Source organism: Salvelinus fontinalis, chromosome 13 (genome assembly GCF_029448725.1).
Source record: "Salvelinus fontinalis isolate EN_2023a chromosome 13, ASM2944872v1, whole genome shotgun sequence".
In the NCBI taxonomy this organism is placed as follows: Eukaryota; Metazoa; Chordata; class Actinopteri; order Salmoniformes; family Salmonidae; genus Salvelinus; species Salvelinus fontinalis.
Window position 1 is genome coordinate 10,433,103 of NC_074677.1, and position 25,471 is coordinate 10,458,573.

A 25,471-nucleotide genomic window follows, 5' to 3' on the forward strand; every position below is an offset into this window, starting at 1 on the left:
TTAACATCCAGTGTCGTGTTGGTATAGTAGGGCAGAGAAACAAGAAGTTTCCATCCTGAAGTGGTACATCATTGATAGGTGAGAGGAGAGCATTTGTACTACAGTATGCACTCAGAAGTAAGAGTCTAGTCATTGGGACATGGCCATTAGCGGGAGTTGGCACAGTGTTTGGACAGGGCCACAGTCAGTCAAGGCCAGGGTCAGTAAAAAAATCAATGGTGCTCTCCGGTCATTGTGACAGTCACCACACTCACCACTCCACAGAGTGCACTTACTCTCTCCACCTTATGGCAGACCACTGGCATGATATGGGGATTTGATTCGCTTAACACAGTTTAGCAGATTGGAAATGTCTCCCAAATGGAAAGATCCAATAGGCAGGTCTGTCATGTGGGTCCTAGAGAGGTATGGCTGACAAGGTGGTGGGACACAGAGCCTGGAGACACCAGGTGAGTTAAATTACCCAATGAAGCAAACACGCGAATGGCTGACTTGCAATTCCAAACCATGGCATTGAGTATACTCAAACAAAGATGGTCAAATCCTGGGGCATTTAATTAAGATACATATTTTTTTATTATTGTCAGTCTTAAATATGAACACACAATCTTCATAAAGAAAATACATATGAATCAACAATCTTACATTACAGGGAGTCAAATAGAATGTCATTTTCTCTTCACTTTGGAATCAACCAGAATTAAGGGATTACTGTGACCTATGCCGGGTGAATGACTTGACTGTACTGTACTGGAGTAGAGGGAATGAGTGTGTCACCAGAAATTCGAATTAATTTGATCATGAGGTTTGGTCATGCATCAACACAGAAATGTCCTTTCAAAACTGAGACAAGCACATCCGTATGCCGGCAATGTCTACAACTTTGTCACTGCTATTTCCAAAGTCCCTATTCCAAAACGAATTATTCCAAACTGCAATGCATACTCAACAAATGTCACGTCACGTCACAAAGAGCACTATACTAAAGGGTAGGTGCAATATAAGCTCAGTCAAAAATAATAGTTGGAAATAGGTTTCTGTGATGGTTATACCGTGGACTTCTCAGAAGCCCCAGCTGTTGCTTTCTGTACATATGTTTTGAAACAACTGCAACAAAAAAAAAAATTACACTTTTATTGAATCTACCCTTAGCATGGCCTTTAATTCATTAAGTCCACATAATGATATAGTTTCCGTCCATAGACTAAGGTTAACCCCAGATTTCCATATCTTTCAACAGGCATTGGGATCCGTTTTGTCAGTAAAAATGTGTGATGCCATCACCACAGTAGAAAACTTATTTAACCTTTATTTATCCCATGGAGGTCTGAAGACCTCTTTTACAAGGGTAATAATATGTGGTATTTATTTCAAAAATGGTTTTGGGGTGCAAACCATTACGCTGATGCATTTTGCACCATGCATGACATGCATTAAAGTGATATTCCTAATCAGTGTAAAATCAATGCAGCTCTCACACAGACATAACCCATTTGAAATGTGATAAATGCACCCAATTATCTGCTGTAATATGGCCTATTCTGATGGCAGCACCACAGGTTTGAACCATTAACATGTCAAATATTTCTTAACATCAAAATGTGTCCCTTTCTCCCCATTTGCGAATAAAATATTGAAGGCAGACTTCACTATATGATCATACATGGCATGGTGATCACTCATGGTGATCACTTATGATCACATCGTACATGGCATGGTGACCTCCTGCTTCCAGACATCAACAACAGAAAACTGCCAAAACTGACTCTTAATCTGTGCCCTCCCCTGAGGCATGCCCATTTAAGGAAGAACCAATAGTAACAGCCCTGGCAGATTAGATGTTGATTTCTGGGAGCAAGCAATACATTGTCCCGCTGTGTATGATGATTTCACAACGTTGAGTCTACCTTTAAGACATAGAAAGGTTACAGGAAGTATTGTTGTAGCTCCTGAGTGTGTCCTTGGTGACAAGGTCACAGAGGAGACAAATATATGCCTGATTTCAAATCAATCCAAACTCAGCCCTGATTTTTTAACCCGGTATACAACACTAAATGATAATATATTAATGGACTGTATGTATATGTGCTCTATTGGGAGACAATATATGTAAATCATTTGCATTTCCAGTCAAAGTACATTTGCATGTACATTCCAGTACATTTGCATGTACCAGTTCAACACAACCAAACAATTAATACTTATTGGTTATGACAGAGTATTTTGTAACAAAAAAAAAAAAAGACTGAAACTAATGGCTGAGAAGTCTTTGGGCTCTTTTAGGGGCAAATCCTAACCTCCACTTCAGTCCAATTTCCACTAAGTCTCCCATTGACATCAATGCATCAAAGTGAACATGTTACTTAAAGGGATACTTCAGGATTTTGGAAATGAAGCCCTTTATCTACTTCCCCAGAGTCAGATGAACTTGTGGATACCATTTTCTCTGTGAGCAGTTTAAAGGAAGTTGTTAACTATAGTTAGCACAATTGCTAACTAGTGTTAGTGCATGGACTGGAAGTCCATGCTAACTGCTAGCATGCTAGGAGATCCCATACACTTCTAGTCATTGCACTAAGCTAGTTAGCATTGGATCGTGAAACTACCCCTAACTTCCTTCATACTAGATGCAGATACATAAAAATGGTATCCGTGAGTTCATCTAAAGTAGATAATGGGTTTCATTGCCAAAATCCCGAAGTATCCTTTCAAGTGCAAGTTAGAATTTGCCCTTAGTGATCCATAGAGAGTTGCTATTGGACACAATCTTACTCCTTAGCCTCTTTGTTACCAACACTGTTGAGACGGGAATACTTGAGAATTGACCCTAGTGTGCAAATGACCCATGTAAATACATTATAACTTAAAGTATCTTAAGGTAAAACCAGTTGTAGTGACATTAATAACATTTGTGAGAGATTACATTACTTTAAGTTAGATGTCCACACAAATGGAAATAACTTCCTTTCCATTCATAACTAGTTAAGTAATTCTTTACACCACCTTGTGTAGACTTGTGCCAGCTAAAAGGGAGGAAAAACAAGCTCTTTGCCTAAATAATCACAATTACAGCTTTGATATTGTATTTACCCCTTTCAAAATATGTGTTAAAATCCCCCAAATAGATAGAATAGCACAAACAACTGAAAATATCACAATTGACAATGCTGAGAAAATATAATTTCTTCTTAACCATTGTTGTGGTTTATCAATGTGTCAGAATCAGAAATAGGTTTAAATTATAATTGTACCAACAAAAAAAACATGATAACAGGCTTTTATGTCCTAGAGTTATTTCAGTCCGTCTGCTTCACTGCCTGTTTGAGATGTTTGTTTCATTCACCTCATACACTTAACTCTTGGGGATAAGAATCTTGGGGCTAAAGCGTCTATCATAGTCCAAAATGTGTACGCATACGCACAGCAGTGTTCTGGAATATTGGCATTCATACTTTTCAAATTCTCAAGCTTTTTCTCCAACCGTCACCACATTCAAATTAATAAAAGACGAGTACCAGAGCTGCATTGGTTGGGAATTGTTGGGAGGTGCGCTTTCGGGCTGTGCTTCCCCGCGGATGGTGGTCTCAGAGCCGCGTAGCTATGTCACAATGGGATGCCGGACTATCGCGTCTTAACGTCAATGGACTATGATTTACGCTTGAGACTCTTGGGGCTAAGATGACCATGTCACTCGGTAGAAACTGAAATAAATAAAATGTAAATAACAGACAAACCACACCCAAAAAGAAACATTTGGGAATCATACCATAATGGGAGGGGAAACGAAAACAAATCAAAACCCAAAAATCGACAATGTTGTTATGTCCCTAAAACTCCTAAAATGAACAAAGAAAAATGTGTATGTTACATAACACTTTTTAGCGGTTTGACATTATGTAATAGGGTAGCCCATGCACTCATGTGCATCACGTTTGTGGTTCCGGGTGAGAGAAAACACACAAACCACGCAACCTTGCCACTCGGAAGCCAGAAAGCCTACTGCATCAAAACCTGAGCAGAAACTGAAGGATGGCCAGAAGTAGACAGGTGTAGGTGTGTACATGCATCCCCATCGAGCCGCTGTTCCCGTCCTGCACTGCTCCGGGTCCTGTTGTGGCCAAGGGGGATGGCGGAGGAGAGGGAACAAAACATTTGGATGAGTTTGTGGTGTTCAAGATTGGTTTTGCTGACTTGAACCTTCTGATCTGCAGATAACAAGTGATTCACTGCTCTAATACCTTCTCCCCGGCACTCCACAGAAAAGCAACAAATGGATTGCAGTAATTGACACAAGGCACATAATCAACTATGCCCCGGGCCAAACGCCTGCTAGTGCCATTAGGTACCCACCTCAAAAGAGAACATTTTTATTCATCCCAGTTCTGTTTACTTATTATTCAGCAGAGAGATGTCCAAGTTATCCCTGGCACAGCTAGGGTACCTAAGCTAGCTATGCTAATCAGGTCATTCCCAGACTACAAAATACTCCGATTCCTGCTGATGGAAGGTTTAAGTGGGGGCACTTTGGTGGCCATATAAGCATTGCTAAAGCATCTGTTCTCTTCCTCTCATCACCAGCAAGCACTGTTGACTTGAGCCCCCCTTATCACCGCCGTTATTATCATCTTACTGTATGATATTATGAAACCTTGACCAACCAAGCCGGCTGCCTGGTTCAGCCTTAATTGCGGCTGGTTGTAAACAAGCTAATCAACTGAGGGAAGGGAGACAAGCAATAACCATTGATAGACAGTGGAGGAAAGAGCAGGACCCGGGTCTTTATTTTCTTGGTTGGTAGGAGGTCTGTGAGTTTTTAATCTAAATTGAAGCATGATAGCAGAGGCTGAGCTAACGGTGTGGGGCCTGGAGCAATAAGGGAGTTGTAGGCTGGTCCAATTAAAATGTCAAACCACTTACTTATTCACTAAGACAATCTTGTGAGTTTCAAAATATCCTATAGCATATAATGTATTCCTGCTAATTACAGTACATGTTTACCACAATAGCAGTTAAAAAATGGTTGTGAGGGCGATATTAGATACACCACCATATTTTACTGTAGGGATGAGGTATTTCTACATATGCATTGCTCTTTTGAAGGCCAAACCCACCACTAGTGAGCGTGGCCAAGGAGATCAATTTCCATGTCATATGACCGTAGCACCGGTTCCAATCCAAGCGCCAATGCCGTTTAGCAAAGATTAGGCGGTGCTATGGCCAGACGACATGAAAATAGAGCTGTTTGGCCATGCACACCAATGATTTGGCCTTCGAAAAAACAATACATATGCAGTGAAGAACAATACATATGCAGTGAAGAACAATACATATGCAGTGAAGAACAATACATATGCAGTGAAGAACAATACATATGCAGAAAATACCTCATCCTTACTGTAAAACCTGGTGGTGGATCTTTGATCTTATGGGGCTGTTTTGCTTCCACTTGTCCTGGGACACTTGTTAAGGTCAATGGCATAATTAACTTTACCATTACAAGTATATTTTTGCCAAAAACTTGGTTGCCTCTGCTAGGAGGCAGCAAGTAGATCTTCCAGCAAGACACCTTTCTTCTTTAGATGTTTTTTTACTACTTGTTAATAAACAAAACCTCTCTCTGAGCAACTGAATTAGTTTAAAATAATATAATTTAAAAAAACTAGCTCAGTATTTGTATTATTTCTTTTATAGTCTTCTTTGCTCATTTTTATCAAAGGATCCAATAATTCCTCACCCTACTGTAAATCAATATTGGACCACATGGGGCATTATTGAGCGAGAGAGAGGGACGATATTATACATTTTTATACACATTATACATTTTTACTTTGAAGCCAAGTACCGTAAATAAAATGACTTCTAATTTCCCTTGGATTTTCTTGGAGTTCACCAGGCTTTCTTTTGGGACATCTATCCAATTATGCTGCCACTGTAGATTATTCCTAAACCTGCATGTGGATAATTACAATAATAGTTCTGCTTTCCCCCCCACAATCCAAATCAAAGCAATTAATACATCTCTGAAGAGGAGCCCCACAGTTAATGGATCCTGTTTCACTTACATTCCAATCATGTCTAATTAATACAAACAATGATGACGCTGAGCACACATCAAATCAATAATGTCAATATTCATTGCTAACACATTGCTAAGAGGTCAGTCATAGTGCTACGCTATAGTAGTAACCTTTATTACAAGTATTCATTAATAACAAACTAGAGGGAAGGAAGAATTAGACATTAGAGATTCCTATATAGACACATATCAACAACTAGATGGACAAATTGCATAACAAATTGTCACAACCGTTAAAACACACACATGATCCATCACAAATGATAGTTGTCGGACAGATAGATACTTACACAGCAGATGAAGCACATGCAAAATCAAATGAAGCCATGCCACATGGCGAGCCGGTTAGGCGGTTGAAAAAAGAAGAACAAAACACGGTTAGCAAAACGTTCAAAAGCTCAGAGCTCTTCATTTACCATTTCCACAACGATTCCAGTGACATACTTTCTCCTTATCAGCCTGGGAGAATTCTCCCAGGAAATGTCACCTGTCAGATATACCTTTTAACTTCTTATCAATATTAATAAATGGAATTGAAAGCTAATAACGTTATCATAAGAAGTCAGAACAGCCCAGTAACTATCTGACAATCTCATTTCTTCAGGCTGAGCTTAAACACTATATGGCCCCTTTCAGTGGCAGAAACATAGTCCTCCTGTCACCTCAGTATTAGCATTGTATGATACTCCAGTGATATTGGCATATAATCAGTTTGTTTTCGATGTGAAAATGGCCATGTTTATCATGCATTGTTAGAATGCTGTTAGCGCATCAGAGAGTGGGTCGAAACGCATGCTCATGCCGAATGCCGGTACTAACCTTGCAATAGTGTTGAGCTAGTGGGTTCAATAACCTCTACACCAGAAAAACGGAACAGAACAGAGCAAAATATATAAAAACGAACAAAAGCAAACAATCATAGACAATGCTGCCTTAATGCGAACAACGTGAAAGTAAAGCTGGTGACTGACTTTTTAGCTTCGTGGGTGCAGTGTTAAAAGGCATACAGTGAGGTGGAAGACGTTGCTGTTAACCTAAATCATTATGATGTTGCATTAGATTAAGGCACAGATTACTAAATTGAGTATATGCAGTTATTCTTACATTAAATCAGCTTGAGACTGATGTTAAGCATGGAAATGTCCTCAGTTATTTATATCAAATAAATCACATAAAGAGGAATAAAAGTCCATTCAAAGTGAAATGAGAATCATGTCGAGATAACACAACATTTTCAGTACACTTTATGATAACAGACATTAATACATTATTTCTAAACTATTAATAAATAAGTATTTCATTATTGGTAAACATTCATAAACCTTTACAACAGGAACAATACTTTATGAAGCATTTAGAGACATGTATAGTGGCTTTTTCGTGAAAGTTATTATAAAGTGTTACGAACACACAACATGTTCATTTTGTTGCACCTGGAACACATGGTAATTCATGTACTCACCATACAGGACAAAGCTTGTGTTGGAGCTGCCCAGTTTGTTAATGGCGATGCAAGTGTAGTTGCCGTAGTCGGCCTCAGAGACATTGAAGAAAGTCAACTTGGAGAGCTGCCCAGCATCTTCGATCTCCATGCCGTCAAAACCATTGAAGATCCTTGAAGAGAGAGGATGGACAACTCTGTAGTCAATGAATGAAAAAATAAATCTATTTATGTATTTTATTTATTTATTAAAGAATGTAAAAATACATAGTGTCTTCGGAAAGTATTCAGACCCCTTGACTTTAACCACATTTTGTAAGGTTACAGCCTTATTCTAAAATATATATATTTTTAAGTGTCCTCAATCTAGACACAGTACCCCATAATGACAAAGCGAAAACAAGTTTTTAGAATTGTTGCTAATTTATTAAATGTCAAATGTACATAAATATGCAGACCTTTTAGTCAGTACTTTGTTGAAGCACCTTTGGCAGCGGTTACAGCCTTGAGTCTTCTTGGATATGCCGCTACAATCTTGGCACACCTGTATTTGGGGAGTTTCTCCCATTCCTCTCTGCAAATCCTCTCAAGCTCTGTCAGGTTGGATGGGGAGCGTTGCTGCGCAGCTATTTTCAGGTCTCTCCGGATATGTTCGATCCGGTTCAAGTCCAGGCTCTGGCTGGGCCACTCAAGGACATTCAGAGACTTGTCCCAAAGCCACTCCTGCGTTGTCTTGGCTGTGAGCTTAGGGTCGTTGTCCTGTTGGTAGGTGAACCTTCTCCCCAGTCTGAGGTCCTAAGCGCTCTAGCGCACGTTTTCATCAAGGATCTCTCTGTACTTTGCTCTGTTCATCTTTGCCTCGATCCTGACTAGTCTCCCAGTCCCTGCTGCTGATAAACATCCCCACATCATGATGCTGCCAACACCATGCTTCACCATAGGGATGGTGCCAGGTTTCCTCCAGACGTGACGCTTGGCATTCAGGTCAAAGAGTTCAATCTTGGTTTCATGACACCAGCGAATCTGGTTTCTCATGGTCTGAGAGTCTTGAAGTGTCTTTTGGCAAACTCCAAGCGGGCTGTCATGTGCTTTTTACTGAGTGGCTTCCGTCTGGCCACTCCACCATAAAGGCCTGATTAGTGGAGTGCTGCAGAGATGGTTGTCCTTCTGGAAGGTTCTTCCATCTCCGCAGAGGAACTCTATAGCTCTGTCAGAGTAACCATCGTGTTCTTGGTCACATCCCTGACCAAGGCCCTTCTCCCCCGATTGCTCAGTTTGGTTGGGTGGCCAGCTCTAGGAAGAGTCTTGGTGGTTCAGAACTTCTTCCATTTAAGATTGGTGGAGGCCACTGTGTTCTTGGGGACATTCAATATTGCAGAATTATTTTTGGTACCCTTCCCCAGATCTGTATCTTGACACAATCCTGTCTCGGAGCTCTACTGACAATTGCTTCGACCTCATGGCTTGGTTTTTTCTCTGATATGCACTGTCAACTGTGGGACGTTATATAGACAGGTGTGTGCCTTTCCAAATCATGTCCAATCAATTGAATTTACCACAGGTGGACTCCAATCAAGTTGTATAAACATCTCAAGGATGATCAATGGAAAGTCTCAATTTCGAGTCTCATATCAAACGGTCTGAATAATTAAAGTTTTTTTAAAACCTGTTTTCGCTTTGTCATTATTTGGTATTGTGCGTAGTTTGCTGATGATTTTATTTCATTTAATCAATTTTAGAATAAGGCTGTAACATAACAAAATGTGGAAAAAATTAAGCACTCTGAATACTTTGAAGGCACTGTATACACTGAGTGTACAAAAAATTAGGAACACCGGCTCTTTCCATGAAATAGACTGACGAGGTGAATCCAGGTGAAAGACATAATCGCTTATAGATGTCACTTGTTAAATCTACTTCAATCAGCGTAGATGAAGGGGAAGAGACAGGTTAATGAAGGATTTTTAAGCCTTGAAACAATTGAGACAATGAATGTGTATGTGTGGCAGTAAGACATTGAATGGGCAAGACAGTGCCTTTGAACGGTGTATGATAGTAGGTGCCGGGAGTGTCAAGAACTGTAATACTGCTGGGTTTTTCACGCTCAACAGTTTCCCAAGTGTATCAACAATGGTCCACTACCCAAACAACATCTAGACAACTTGTCACGACTGTGGGAAGCATTGCAGTCAACATGGGCCAGCATCCCTGTGGAACACTTTTGACACCTTGTTGACTCAATGCCCCGATGAATTGAGGCTGTTCTGAGGGAAAAATGGGTGCAACTCAATGTTAGGAAGGTGTTCCTAATGTTTTGTAGACTCAGTGTAGAGCCCCCTCAGCCATGTGAGTACAACAATGCACACAACTCGTGTGTTACTCACAACCTCCTTGTAGGGAAACTTACTGCAGCTAGAAGTTCAGGGAAGTCTGAGATGACCGCCACGACGCCTACATATTATGTCATTGTTATCTTAAATATATGTTATAATTTATTGCAATTTCCAAGCAGGTTCAATGGCAGGGGAAATGACAGTGTCTTGACCATTTTATTTATTTTATTTTATCGTTATTTTACCAGGTAAGTTGACTGAGAACACGTTCTCATTTGCAGCAACGACCTGGGGAATAGCTACAGGGGAGAGGAGGGGGATGAATGAGCCAATTGTAAACTGGGGATTATTAGGTGACCATGATGGTTTGAGGGCCAGATTGGGAATTTAGAGTAACCATCGTGTTACCATGTGCAATGGTAAGATTTGGGTCTCTAACCATAGGGACACACTACAAGTGTACTCTCTCGCTCTCTCACCTTTGAAAATGCTGATGAACTAATGACCTTCCTCTAAAATCTACTTCCAGGAAAATCAAAAAGCCTGGAAAAAGCAGCAATTCAACATGTTTGCAAACATGCACAACGGGTTACCTTCTGTCGTCTCGGTACCACTCGAAGTCTGCCTCGGGTACTGCATCCGCCTCGCACTCCAGCACCCCTCTCTGGCCAAGGGTCACGCCAACGTCTCTGCCCTCTGACACACTGGGGGCATCTACGGGCACACGAGGGCACTCATGGGATCAGTGTGCCAGAGACGGGGTCAAAGTATCACGCAGGGGTCATGTGTAAATAGCAGAGTGAGGATTTGGTCCTTCCAGAGAGGATGCTCCTCTATCTGAACAGCTGTAATCAAGTTGAAAGCCATTCTTCTTTGGAGAACCAATTTGTAAATGCAGAAGGGTTTAATTTAACTGGTACTTCAGAGCACAGTTAATGTTGTAATGATTACAAGGGGAGTAGAATAAAATCAACGATTCCTGTCTTTTAAAAATACATTAAAATGCCCAATTTATGGCAACATGCATCAAATACCTTTACCCATAGACAGCCAATAAGGCATGATGTATAGCATGCGCACATTTTCTGGTGAAGGGTAAAAACAATAAAGCAAAAACCAAATCAAAACTGATTTCACGTGAATGGAACCCTACAAGTTTTTCTGGAGAACTGGAACAAAGTTAAGATTAACCCAAACTGAGCTTCATCCATTCATCTATATTACATTCTTGGTCATGAGACCATTGACTCAGAGAAACTGTCTGCAAGGGAATGGAATGCCTATTGTACATTGTAGCAAACTGAAAACGTTTTGCAACAAAAACAAGTCTCTCTTATTGGACAGGTTCAGTGTTAGTCCCTCCCCAATTTGTCCCATTTGCTTCCGTTTCGTTCCTAGTAAAATATACGCAAGGACTGGGTTGACATTAAACTCACAGTTGACTGTGATCTCCACGGTCTGGACGTCTGTGGCGATGTCATTGACAGCGGTGCACTCGTAGGTCCCTGCTCTCTGTCTGGAGATACTGGGGATGTCCAGGTACTCGTCCTCTGATGCCAGGTCACCTGTGGAGGTTTTATTTTTTATTTCACCTTTATTTAACCAGGTAGGCTAGTTTAGAACAAGTTCTCATTTACAACTGCGACCTGGCCAAGGTAAAGCAAAGCAGTGCGACACATACAACAACAACAATTACACATGGAATAAACAAACATACAGTCAATAATACAGTAGAATAAAGTCTATATACAGTGTGTGCAAATGAGGTAATAAATAGGCCATGGTGGCGAAGTAATTACAATATAGCAATTAAACACTGGAATGGTAGATGTGCAGAAGATGAAAGTGCAAGTAGAGATACTGGGGTGCAAAGGAGCAAGATAAATAAATACATACAGTATGGGGATGAGGTAGTTGGATGGGCTATTCACAGATGGGCTATGTACAGGTGCAGTGATCTGTGAGCTGCTCTGACAGCTGGTGCTTAAAGCTAGTGAGGGAGATATGAGTCTCCAGCTTCAGTGATTTTTGCAGATTGTTCCAGTCATTGGCAGCAAAGAGAACTGGAAGGAAAGGCGGCCAAAGTAAGAATTGGCTTTAGGGGTGACCAGTGAGATATACCTGCTGGAGCGCGTGCTACGGGTGGGTGCTGCTATGGTGACCAGTGAGCTGAAAAGGCGGGGCTTTACCTAGCAGAGACTTGTAGATGACCTGGAGCCAGTGGGTTTGGCGACGAGTATGAAGCGAGGGCCAGCCATCAAGAGCGTACAGGTCGCAGTGGTGGGTAGTATATGGGGCTTTGGTGACAAAACGAATGGCACTGTGATAGATTGCATCCAATTTGTTGAGTAGAGTGTTGGAGGCTATTTTATAAACGACATCGCCGAAGTCGAGGATCGGTAGGATGGTCAGTTTTACGAGGGTATGTTTGGCAGCATGAGTGAAGGATGCTTTGTTCCGAAATAGGAAGCCGATTCTAGATTTAATTTTGGATTGGAGATGCTTAATGTGAGTCTGGAAAGAGAGTTTACAGTCTAATCAGACACCTAGGTATTTGTAGTTGTCCACATATTCTAAGTCAGAACCGTCCAGAATAGTGATGCTGGACGGGCGGGCAGGTGCGGGCAGCGATCTGTTGAAGAGCATGCATTTAGTTTTACTTGCATTTAAGAGCAGTTGGAGGCCACGGAAGGAGAGTTGTATGGCATTGAATCTCATCTGGAGGTTAGTTAACACAGTGTCCAAAGAAGGGCCAGAGGTATACAGAATGGTGTCGTCTGCGTAGAGGTGGATCAGAGAATCACCAGCAGCAAGAGCGACATCAATGATGTATACAGAGAAGAGAGACGGCCCGAGAATTGAACCCTGTGGCACCCCCATAGAGACTGCCAGAGATCCGGACAACAGAACCTCCAATTTGACACACTGAACTCTATCAGAGAAGTAGTTGGTGAACCAGGCGAGGCAATCATTTGAGAAACCAAGGCTGTTGAGTCTGCCGATAAGAATGTGGTGATTGACAGAGATGAAAGCCTTGGCCAGGTCGATGAATACGGCTGCACAGTAATGTCTCTTATCGATGGCGATTATGATGTCTTTTTGGACCTTGAGCGTGTCTAAGGTGCACCCATGACCAGCTCGGAAACCAGATTGTACAGCGGAGAAGGTGGGATTTGAAATGGTCGGTAATCGGTTTGTTAACTTGGCTTTCGAAGACCTTAGAAAGGAAGGGTAGGATAGAAATAGGTCTGTAGCAGTATGGGTCTAGATTGTCTCCCCCTTTGAAGAGGGGGTGCGGAGCTGTTGACTGGGGTAGGGGTAGCCATGTGGAAACCATGGCCAGCCGTAGAAAAATGCTTATTGAAATTCTCAATTATAGTGGATTTATCGGTGGTGACAGTGTTTCCTGGCCTCAGTGCAGTGGGCAGCTGGGAGGAGGTGCACTTATTCTCCATGGACTTTACAGTGTCCCAGAACCTTTTTGAGTTTGTGCTACAGGATGCAAATGTCTGCTTGAAAACGCTAGCCTTAGCTTTCCTAACTGCCTGTGTATATTGGTTCCTAACTTCCCTGAAAAGTTGCATTTCACGGGGGCTATTCGATGCTAATGCAGAACGCCACATGATGTTTTTGTGCTGGTCAAGGGCAGTCAGGTCTGGAGAGAACCAAGGGCTACATCTGTTCCTGGTTCTACATTTTTGAATGGGGCATGCTTATTAAAGATGGTGAGGAAGGCACTTTTAAAGAATAACCAGGCATCCTCTACTGACGGGATGAGGGCAATATCCTTCCAGGATACTCGGGCCAGGTCGATTAGAAAGGCTTGCTCGCTGAAGTTTTTTAGGGAGTGTTTGACAGTGATGAGGGGTGGTCGTTTGACCACAGACCCATTACGAATGCAGGCAATGAGGCAGTGATCGCTGAGATCTTGGTTGAAAACAGCAGAGGTGTATTTGGAGGGCAAGTTGGTTATCTGTTATCTGATATATGATATCTATGAGGGTGCCCGTGTTTATGGATTTGGGGTTGTACCTGGTGGGTTCATTGATCATTTGTGTGAGATTGAGAGCATCAAGCTTAGACTGTAGGATGGCCGGGGTGTTAAGCATGTCCCAGTTTAGGTCACCTAGCAGCACAAGCTCTGACGATAGATGAGGGGCAATCAATTCACATATGGTGTCCAGTGCACAGCTGGGGGCAGAGGGTGGTCTATAGCAAGCAGCATTGGTGAGAGACTTGTTTCTGGAAAGGTGGATTTTTAAAAGTAGAAGCTCAAATTGTTTGGGTACAGACCTGGAAGACAGAACTCTGCAGGCTAACACCGTCCCCTTTGGCAGTTCTATCTTGTCGGAAAATGTTATAGTTAGGGATGGAAATTTCAGGGGTTTTGGTGGTCTTCCTAAGCCAGGATTCAGACACGGCTAGGACATCCGGGTTGACATAGTGTGCTAAAGCAGTGAATAAAACAAACTTACGGAGGAGGCTTCTAATGTTAACATGCATGAAACCAGGGCTTTTACTGTCACAGAAGTCAACAAATGAGAGCACCTGGGGAATAGGAGTGGAGCTAGGCACTGCAGGGCCTGGATTAACCTCTACATCACCAGAGGAACAGAGGAGGAGTAGGATAAGGGTACGGCTAAAGGCTATAAGAACTGATCGTCTAGTACATTCGGAACAGAGAGTAAAAGGAGCAGGTTTCTGGGCGCAATAGAATAGATTCAAGGCATAATGTACAGACAAAGGTATGGTAGGATGTGAGTACATTGGAGGTAAACCTAGACATTGAGTAATGCGAGATATTGTCTCTAGAGACGTTTAAACCAGGTGATGCCACCGCATATGTGGGAGGTGGAACTAAATGGTTGGTTAAGGCATATTGAGCAGGGCTAGAGGCTGTACAGTGAAATAAGACAATAATCACTAACCAGAACAGTAATGGACAAGGCATATTGATATTAGGGCGAGACATGCGTAGTTAAGTGATCATAGGGGTCCAGTGAGTGGTTGGGTTGGCTCTAGACACGGCGATTCAGACAGCTAGCAGGCCGGGGATAGCAAGCTAGCAGAAGGGCCTTAGAGGGACGTCGTGATGGAGGAAAGTCTATTTTAGCCTCCTCGTGCGGTGATGTCGATAGACCAGTTGTGATGGATTAGTAGGGTTCCGAGTAGCAGAGGGGTCCAAGTCCAATTGGCAAGATAAGTATAGTGGCCCAAGAAATTGGCAGATGGATATATTCAGCTAACAGTCCAATATGCTCCAGACAGCTAACGGGCCACGGCTATCAGATGGGCATTCAGCAGACGTCACGACGTAGGAGCCTGTTGAGTACCCCCTCGAGCAGATTATGTCTGTAATCCAGTTGTGAAGGATCGGCGGGTTTCTGTGCCCCGTACCGGCAGTAGAAGGGGTCCGGGCAATGTAGCCCAGGAGTGGCTGATGGGCCTCTTCAGATAGCCAGGAGATGGGCCTAGCATGGGCTAGCTCCAGGCTAATTGGTGCTTACTTCGGGACAGAGATGTTAGCCAGGAGTAGTCACTCAGATTGCAGCTAGCTAGCTACGATGATCCAGGTGAAAAGATTCAGAGCTTGCGGTAGGAACCCAGGGATATGGAGAGAAAATGGGTCCGGTATGCTCTGGTTTGAATCACTTTGTACAATCTGGCAAGAGCTTTCCGAGCTAACGGTTAGCTGATGACCGCTAGCATTGGTTAGCTGACTACTAGCTAGTGAGCTGGCTAGCTTCTGTTGGGTGATTCCGGTTCCGAGGTAAATAAAAAATACTTTAGAAAAAAACAGATCCACACCACATTGGGTGAGGCGGGTTGCAGGAGAGTATTTTGAAGTTGAGGTTAAGAAAACTATTTTTTAAAGATATGCGAAGAAAAATATATAAAAAGATATATACATGGGACACGACAAGATGAAGGACAAAGACGTCTGACTGCTACGCAATCTTGGAAACAATAACAAGGTGTCAGGTAAACAACAATAGCAACAACAGCCACAAAATGTGAGGTATACAATAACAACAAAGAGGTGAGGTGGGCACCACAGCTATCCTGTATCAAATTATGGAATAATTCCTCAACCCACTGGTCTCAACAAGACTTATCGTACATGTTTTCACATTGGAAAAACAGGTCAGCCACCGATTTTTAGACCGACCTTATCGACCAACTTATCAAGAGGCAGGATGGTTGAAATGGTCAAAGTACAACGGTAGTCATGTCAAGCTCAAGGACACTGCAGCCTCACCTTCACATGAAGCAGGAATTAAATAATTCAGATTGTGTGAGTTTCTGATCCAGGTGGGGGTGAAATATGTAAAATGCTACATGGTTCAGTATTCATATTGTTTGGAGAAGGGTGCTGGCCACATCAGGGTTGTGTGTTTGATACCAACATGGACCACAGGCATCGAATACATGTGATAACTGTAAGTCCCTTTGGATAAGAGCATCGATAAAGACCATAGAGATATAGGATGAAAATTTGCCCAATTTCTGACAGCAGAAAAATAATAAAGCAGCAACAGGAAATGTGAATTATTGTGTGTGTAACGGATGTGAAATGGCTAGCTAGTTAGCGGTGGTGCGCGCTAATAGCCTTTCAATCGGTGACGTCACTTGCTCTGAGACCTTGAAGTAGTGGTTCCCCTTGCTCTGCAAGGGCCGCGGCTCTTGTGGAGCGATGGGTAACGATGCTTCGTGGGTGACTGTTGATGTGTGCAGAGGGTCCCTGGTTCGCGCCCGGGTTGGGGCGAGGGGACGGACTAAAGTTATACTGTTACATGTGGATAATAATTAATGGACATTTTTTAGGGGTTGATAAATTTTTTGGTAAAGTCTGACATTTTAGAAGCCTTTTTAAACCTTAAACACTTAAAGTTTGCATTTCCTGCAACAAATGGGTAATCAAATTAAGATCCTACATCTGTAACTACACTCAGAAATATAATTGACTAATTAACCACGTTTCCATCCACAGGTTTTATGAGAGTAAAGTCATACCATATAAAAAAAATTATGCGAGAAATAGCGGTGGAAACACCTTTATGAGCAAATATTGATACAATATAACAACCATCAAATTAAAGTAAACTTGGGAGTCACACGATGACATGGTGTGTGGTCCTCCAACTACAACTTGGGAAATCATGCAGTTTATTAGTCTACAGACTAAATAAGATAGAATGAACTTCACAGGGTGGTGAAAGTGCATGGTGATCTTGATGCTCCTATCCAATAAATATTGAGGGTCTTACTCTGGTGACATGATGATTGATGCTTGGCTACCATTTGACAAATAAAAATATTCTTGATCTTATCCATAATAATTTCATCATGTAGACTTGCCTACCCACACAACCTATCCGCACTGTACCTGCGAGCTGTTGCCTAGAGTGCCCGTGCCAAGACCAGAGCAGTGACATTTAACGCAACAGTTTTTGTTGAAAATGCAATGGAAACGCATTGAACTTTTATTTTTATTCGGTAGATAAAAACTTAAGCAAAAAAGTACATTTTGTGTGCACTACGTCATCAAAATGATTTCTATCTGTAACAAGTCAGTTTAATGGAAACACCACTGGTGGGAATATTTGCATATTTACCTTATGCGTATTTATGAATATTTGCATGAAAATCTGTCGCCAATTGGATGGAAACCTAGCTATTGACTACATCAGAAAGAAGTGATGTTATTCTAAGTCAAGCTCAACTGCAAGCTCCCACGACTCCAAGCAACAATGATTCATGAACTGACTTACTAGCCAGCTGCCAATTAACCCTTTCGTTTCAGGATTCTGACCGAAGGAAAGGTTTAAGTCTGAATCAATTGGAGACAAACCCAGAACATGCACAAATCAGCAGTGTACAGCAAAGATTTTTTTAAAATCAAGATCAATCATTTAATAAGGCACCGGGATCCTCATCTCTCCCAAGTGGTCATTCTCTCTTTCTCCCCTTACCCATCTGTCTATCGCCTCCTTTGAATTCCATGCTGTCACAGTTACCAGCCCTTTCAAGCTTAACATCCTTATCATTTATCGCCCTCCAGGTTCCCTTGGAGAGTTCATCAATGAGCTTGATGCCTTGATAAGCTCCTTTCCTGAGGACGGCTCACCTCTCACAGTTCTGGGTGACTTTAACCTCCCCATGTCTACCTTTGACTCATTCCTCTCCGCCTCCTTCTTTCCACTCCTCTCCTCTTTTGACCTCACCCTCTCACCTTCCCCCCCTACTCACAAGGCAGGCAATACGCTTGACCTCATCTTTACTAGATGCTGTTCTTCCACTAACCTCATTGCAACTCCCCTCCAAGTCTCCGACCACTACCTTGTATCCTTTTCCCTCTCGCTCTCATCCAACACTTCCCACACTGCCCCTACTCGGATGGTATCGCGCCGTCCCAACCTTCGCTCTCTCTCCCCCGCTACTCTCTCCTCTTCCATCCTATCATCTCTTCCCTCTGCCCAAACCTTCTCCAACCTATCTCCTGATTCTGCCTCCTCAACCCTCCTCTCCTCCCTTTCTGCATCCTTTGACTCTCTATGTCCCCTATCCTCCAGGCCGGCTCGGTCCTCCCCTCCCGCTCCGTGGCTCGACGACTCATTGCGAGCTCACAGAACAGGGCTCCGGGCAGCCGAGCGGAAATGGAGGAAAACTCGCCTCCCTGCGGACCTGGCATCCTTTCACTCCCTCCTCTCTACATTTTCCTCTTCTGTCTCTGCTGCTAAAGCCACTTTCTACCACTCTAAATTCCAAGCATCTGCCTCTAACCCTAGGAAGCTCTTTGCCACCTTCTCCTCCCTCCTGAATCCTCCTCCCCCTCCCCCCCCCCTCCTCCCTCTCTGCAGACGACTTCGTCAACCATTTTGAAAAGAAGGTCGACGACATCCAATCCTCGTTTGCTAAGTCAAACGACACCGCTGGTTCTGCTCACACTGCCCTACCCTGTGCTTTGACCTCTTTCTCTCCTCTCTCTCCAGATGAAATCTCGCGTCTTGTGACGGCCGGCCGCCCAACAACCTGCCCGCTTGACCCTATCCCCTCCTCTCTTCTCCAGACCATTTCCGGAGACCTTCTCCCTTACCTCACCTCGCTCATCAACTCATCCCTGACCGCTGGCTACGTCCCTTCCGTCTTCAAGAGAGCGAGAGTTGCACCCCTTCTGAAAAAACCTACACTCGATCCCTCCGATGTCAACAACTACAGACCAGTATCCCTTCTTTCTTTTCTCTCCAAAACTCTTGAACGTGCCGTCCTTGGCCAGCTCTCCTGCTATCTCTCTCAGAATGACCTTCTTGATCCAAATCAGTCAGGTTTCAAGACTAGTCACTCAACTGAGACTGCTCTTCTCTGTATCACGGAGGCGCTCCGCACTGCTAAAGCTAACTCTCTTTCCTCTGCTCTCATCCTTCTAGACCTATCGGCTGCCTTCGATACTGTGAACCATCAGATCCTCCTCTCCACCCTCTCCGAGTTGGGCATCTCCGGCGCGGCCCACGCTTGGATTGCGTCCTACCTGACAGGTCGCTCCTACCAGGTGGCGTGGCGAGAATCTGTCTCCTCACCACGCGCTCTCACCACTGGTGTCCCCCAGGGCTCTGTTCTAGGCCCTCTCCTATTCTCGCTATACACCAAGTCACTTGGCTCTGTCATAACCTCACATGGTCTCTCCTATCATTGCTATGCAGACGACACACAACTAATCTTCTCCTTTCCCCCTTCTGATGACCAGGTGGCGAATCGCATCTCTGCATGTCTGGCAGACATATCAGTGTGGATGACGGATCACCACCTCAAGCTGAACCTCGGCAAGACGGAGCTGCTCTTCCTCCCGGGGAAGGACTGCCCGTTCCATGATCTCGCCATCACGGTTGACAACTCCATTGTGTCCTCCTCCCAGAGCGCTAAGAACCTTGGCGTGATCCTGGACAACACCCTGTCGTTCTCAACTAACATCAAGGCGGTGGCCCGTTCCTGTAGGTTCATGCTCTACAACATCCGCAGAGTACGACCCTGCCTCACACAGGAAGCGGCGCAGGTCCTAATCCAGGCACTTGTCATCTCCCGTCTGGATTACTGCAACTCGCTGTTGGCTGGGCTCCCTGCCTGTGCCATCAAACCCCTACAACTCATCCAGAACGCCGCAGCCCGTCTGGTGTTCAACCTTCCCAAGTTCTCTCACGTCACCCCGCTCCTCCGCTCTCTCCACTGGCTTCCAGTTGAAGCTCGCATCCGCTACAAGACCATGGTGCTTGCCTACGGAGCTGTGAGGGGAACGGCACCTCAGTACCTTCAGGCTCTGATCAGGCCCTACACCCAAACAAGGGCACTGCGTTCATCCACCTCTGGCCTGCTCGCCTCCCTACCACTGAGGAAGTACAGTTGCCGCTCAGCCCAGTCAAAACTGTTCGCTGCTCTGGCACCCCAATGGTGGAACAAACTCCCTCACGACGCCAGGACAGCGGAGTCAATCACCACCTTCCGGAGACACCTGAAACCCCACCTCTTCAAGGAATACCTAGGATAGGATAAAGCAATCCTTCTGCCCCCCCCCCCCTTAAAAGATTTAGATGCACTATTGTAAAGTGGCTGTTCCACTGGATGTCATTAGGTGAATGCACCAATTTGTAAGTCGCTCTGGATAAGAGCGTCTGCTAAATGACTTAAATGTAAATGTAAATGTATAAGCTGACATGCTTGGGTCATATGTACATCATATGTTAGAAACAATGAAAATACTTTCCCATGATTATCTGTCATTTGTTTCAGAGGATTGAAGGGTGGTGGGTTAACTAACGTCTTCAACTGTTATTGTCTGTCTTTTGGATAACTGAAAATGTATAGATAAAAAAATATATATATTATATGCCTTTGGAAAGTATTCAGACCCCTTGACTTTTTCCACATTGTTACGTTACAGCCTTATTCTAAAATTGATTAAATAAAACATCTACACACAATACCCCATAATAACGATGCAAAAAGTTGTTTTGCAAATGTATTAAAAAAAAACTGAAATACCTTATTTACATAAGTATTCAGACCCTTTGGTATGAGACTTGAAATTGAGCTCAGGTGCATCCTGTTTCCATTGATCATGTCACGCTCTTCCCCCCTGGTGCTCAAGGGCGCCAGGCTCCCCAGCATTGCGCACTCCTGCCATCATCATTACGCACACCTGCCTTCCCCCCGTCACGCGCATCAGCGATTATTGGACTCACCTGGACTCAATTACCTCTGTCATTACCTTCCCTATATCTGTCTGGTTTCCCACTCTGTTCCCTGCTTCTGCATTGATTGTCCTTGTTTACCCGTGTGCTGACGCTGTTCCTGTCATGTTACCTGTCTGTTCCTCATTAAATGTTCTCCTCCCCGGCGTCAGTCCTTACAGATCATCCTTGAGATGTTTATGCAACAATTGGAGTCCAATTGATTGGACATGATTTGGAAAGGAACACACCTGTTTATATAACATTGACAGTGCATGCCTGAGCAAAAACCAAGCCATGAGGTTGAAGGAATCATCCGTAGAGCTCCGAAACACAATTGTGTAGAGGCACAGATCTGGGGACGGGTAACAAAACATTTCTATAGCATTGAAGGTCCAAGAACACAGTGGCCTCCACCAATCTTAAATGGAAAAATGTTTTGAACCACCAAGACTCTTCCTAGAGCTGGCCACCCAACCAAACTGAGCAATCGGGGGAGAAGGGTCTTGGTCAGGGATGTGACCAAGAACCCGATGGTCACTCTGACAGAGCTCTAGAATTCCTCTGTGGAGATGGGAGAACCTTCCAGAAGGACAACCATCTCTGCAGCACCGCATCAATCAGGCCTTTATGGTAGAGTGGCCAGACAGAAGCCACTCCCCAGTAAAAGTCACATGACAGCCCGCTTGGTTTGCCAAAAGGCACCTAAAGGACTCTGACCATGAGAAACAAGACTCTTTGGCCTGAATGCCAAGTGTCACGTCTGGAGGAAACCTGGCACCATCCCTACATGGTGGTGGCAGCACCATGCTGTGGGGATGTTTTTCAGCAGCAGGGACTGGAAGACTAGTCAGGATCGAGGGAAAGATGAACGAAGCAATGTACAGAGAGATCCTTGATGAAAACCTGCTCCAGAGTGTTTAGGATCTCGGACTGGGGCAAAGGTTTACCTTCCAACAAGACAACAACCCTAAGCACATAGCCAAGACAATGCAGGTGTGGTTCCGGACAAGACTCTGCATGTCCTTGAGTGGCCCAGCCAGAGCCCGATCGAACATCTCTGGAGAGACCTGAAAATAGCTGTGCAGCAATGCTCCCCATCCAACCTGACAAAGCTTGAGAGGATATGCAGAGAGGAATGGGAGACACTCCAGAAATACAGTTGTGCTTGTAGCATCATACCCAAGAAGACTAGAGGCTGTAATTGCGGAGTAAAGGGTCTGAATACTTGTGATATTTCAGTTTTTATTAAAATTTTATAAAATGTTTAAAAAAATCTAAAAAACAGTTTTTGCTTTGTCATTATGGGATATTGTGTGTAGATTAATGAGAAAAATAGAAAACAATTGAATACATTTTAGCATAAGGCTGTAACGTAACAAAATGTGGGAAAAGTCAAGGAGTCTGAATATTTCTGTTGTATTCCTCACTCTATCCTTTCCTTAAACACATTGACCCAAAACTTAAAACTGCCTCCACACTCGTCACCATTCTGTAAACTGACATTTTGTTGTGGAAAACATGACTAATTGATTAGCGTAGCTGCCTTTGTAGTTCCACTTTAGCCATAACTACTCTGCTCTCAGTATTCACGTTTCTGTTCACCTCACTGTCACATCAATAAAGCAAATCATACAATGTTTCAGTTAAGCTTGAGGGAGAATGCGTATTCCTTCATGCATAGAACTTACCGTCAAGTACAAAGGACGTACTTGATTTCGAAATGGATCTTCAAAAAGAAAATAACACCAAGAAAAATCTCCCCAGGTATTGTGGGTGACAGTAATGGCATGCACATGTATTCACTTTGCTGAGTTTGAACAGACATGTGACTCCCACCTGGTAGGAGCCATTAACAAAAGCAGTCATGGATGATCTCGGATCACCTGACGAGGGTGTCAGGAGAACCCTCGGAACGCACAGGTGTCAGACAGACCCCACAACGCACAGGTGCCCAGAAAGCCTGGTCCTTCCCTCCCTTTTTTCTAGTCTTTCTTGTTTCTCTTGTGGCCCGCTCACTCTCTAGTGTCTCTCTACCTCGTCCCGCTTTCTCTCGCTGTCTTTCGTCATTCTCGTTAGCCTCTCGCTCTGTTAACTCTTTCACCACTTCTGCAACGTCAAATTCAGACTGCATCAGGGAGCTAAGTATCTGTTTCATTATAAAAAACGCATTTGGAGCACTAGAGCTCATATGTGCAGTCGTTTGAAAAAAGTAGATTTTTTCATTGACGCCAAAACTCAACAAATGTTCTTAGGAATGTTATGTAGCCTGCCTAGCAATTAGTGGTTTAAGTCTTGACTGTGGCTTTCCCTTTTATCTTTCTGTTCAGAAACTCATAAATGTCAAACTAACTTGCATGTCTGTATATGTGTACCACGCTGTTTATAAAGCAATCTGAATCCGTACCATACACCGCATGAACAATATGCCCTCTAGCAGGCTGGGTATCTGTCAACAGAGTTATGGCAGATTATCAAGACGGTGCTCCTGGCTGACCTTAAACTGAGGGGTCGGAGAGGACACAAATCGACCAACTGACCTCGTGTTCAACTCTTGTACACACTGTACAGGCAACACTAAATACAAACTGCAACAATAACACATACTTCAAGTCTCTATATGTAAAAAGGGTCAACAAGGAGTTACCATAACCAACAAAGCGATTTGCAGAGAAAAGACCAGCGTGAGTAAATCTAACCCACTTAAAGTGTCTAGGTTAAGTATGACTTTTTACAGTACAACCCAGGCCGTTTGTAGGGCCCATGATTGCCAAGATGGAGGTGTTAATATAAAATCAATAGTTCCCAGCTCATTTAATGGCTGCCGTAAAATATGTGTGTCGTTGGGGGAAAGTAGCTAGCAAATCCCACCTCGGCTGGGGGCCCTAGCATGGCCGTGGCCTCACTCATTCCCGATACGGGCCTGTGTGCCTGTCACCCACTGCGTCGGTAAAGCAAGTGAAAACACAGCGACGTACGGCAGAGGGCACCAGCAGGACTTCTGCTTCCTGTGTGGAGAAAAATAAAAGGAAGGCCGTGAGGGACATGTTGGCTCAGCCGAGGCAGAGTTGCCTATCGACTGCAGGCGTTACTGTGCAACTATGAACACAGAAAGCGTGTGTCAGAAATACTGAAATGAACTGTGTTTCTATCAAATATAACATAGATTGTACCTTTGGGGAAATCAAACAAATAAACACTGTGTTCAAATGCAATCCGCTGCTTGAAAATCCTGAATACTCAATACTGCAGTACTCAAGTACTTGATACTGAAGGAGCAGAGGACAAGCTGTAAGTGAGAGACGAGATGCCACAAAGATAACAGCCTCCTGCACACCGTATCCCCAGTCACTGACGCAGACTTAGAAATAGAGGACCCTCAGGAGACCACACAGAGCAGAGAGGTGGGGGTGGGAGGGGGCTGGCATATCTCAGGAGGGGCCTGCTCCCGAGGCTCCCATACACTCACTGTGTCTTTGAAAACCGAAGGAGCACCACACTTATGCCGCAGGCAGATTCTGGTTGTAGATAAAGAGAGAGAGGAGAGAGAGCTCAATGGAGAGGGGGGAGAGACTGATAGAGAGAGGGGAGGGAGAAAGAAAGAGAGAAAAAACTTAAGATATAGGGAGAGGGCAAGGGAGAGCGAGGGAGATAGAAAGGGCAGGAAGGAAGTGGGAAGGATGTGTATCAATCCAAGTTGGGTTGCAGCCAATGTCAGTTCATACAGTATGAGATTGAGCGGCCACCCTCTGAATCCAATTTCTCCAAGGTGACAGTGTTGTGGTACGGTTACTTACCTTATTATTACGAGAGAGAGGGGAGCACAGGTAAAGGACAAATGGATGGATTTGCTTTCAGGGGGAGTGTACAGTATAACTGTTGAACGTCAATAGCACTCACTTTTCCCTGTATTAGGAGATTTTTCACAGACTCCAAAACAAAATATAGAATGTATCATATGTGCCAGCTTTGATGTTTTATCCTCTTTGATGAAAAACAAACACAAGAGAGGGATAAACCGTACGTATAGCTGGGGGTTCTATTAGATACCATGACACTGCCTTACTTCTATTAAAAGACTTAGCAGCGAAGATAATGCATTTTGAAAGTCTCACTTTGATTCAACCCATCAGAATCGGCTTTCGTTTGAACTCACAATGAGCTATGAAAACCACATTAGGCACTAATGCCGGAGCATGTGTCCCTTTGCATTTAGGCATTATCATAGATGCCATGAACAATGAGCATTTTGAGATTAACGTATTGGGTTTAAGCTTTCAAAGATTTAACTGGGGTGAATATTGATGTTGACATTATTTTATTTCAATGAATCAATGGCAGCGTGGCAATTTGGCAAAAGCACGTTTGGTAGTAAAAAGTATTTTTAAAACACCACTGA

At 43.6% G+C, this 25,471-nt stretch overlaps 1 protein-coding gene across 5 annotated transcripts in view; it reads right to left on the reverse strand.

The window, feature by feature from the left end:
- Window positions 1-552: 552 nt before the first annotated feature.
- Window positions 553-25,471, reverse strand: part of ntm (neurotrimin) — a 478,802-nt gene continuing 453,883 nt past the window's right edge. For 2 of the 5 annotated variants that reach the window (XM_055941634.1, XM_055941632.1), the window contains 5 exons: window positions 11,287-11,415; window positions 10,444-10,564; window positions 7,539-7,690; window positions 6,896-6,931; window positions 553-4,108 (listed from right to left, as the gene is read on the reverse strand). In XM_055941634.1, coding sequence (XP_055797609.1) covers window positions 4,005-4,108; window positions 6,896-6,931; window positions 7,539-7,690; window positions 10,444-10,564; window positions 11,287-11,415 — 542 coding nt within the window. In that variant the 3' untranslated portion in view covers window positions 553-4,004. The remainder of the gene's footprint in view (window positions 4,109-6,895; window positions 6,932-7,538; window positions 7,691-10,443; window positions 10,565-11,286; window positions 11,416-25,471) is intronic. The other 3 variants (XM_055941633.1, XM_055941636.1, XM_055941635.1) reach the window with 3 other exon arrangements.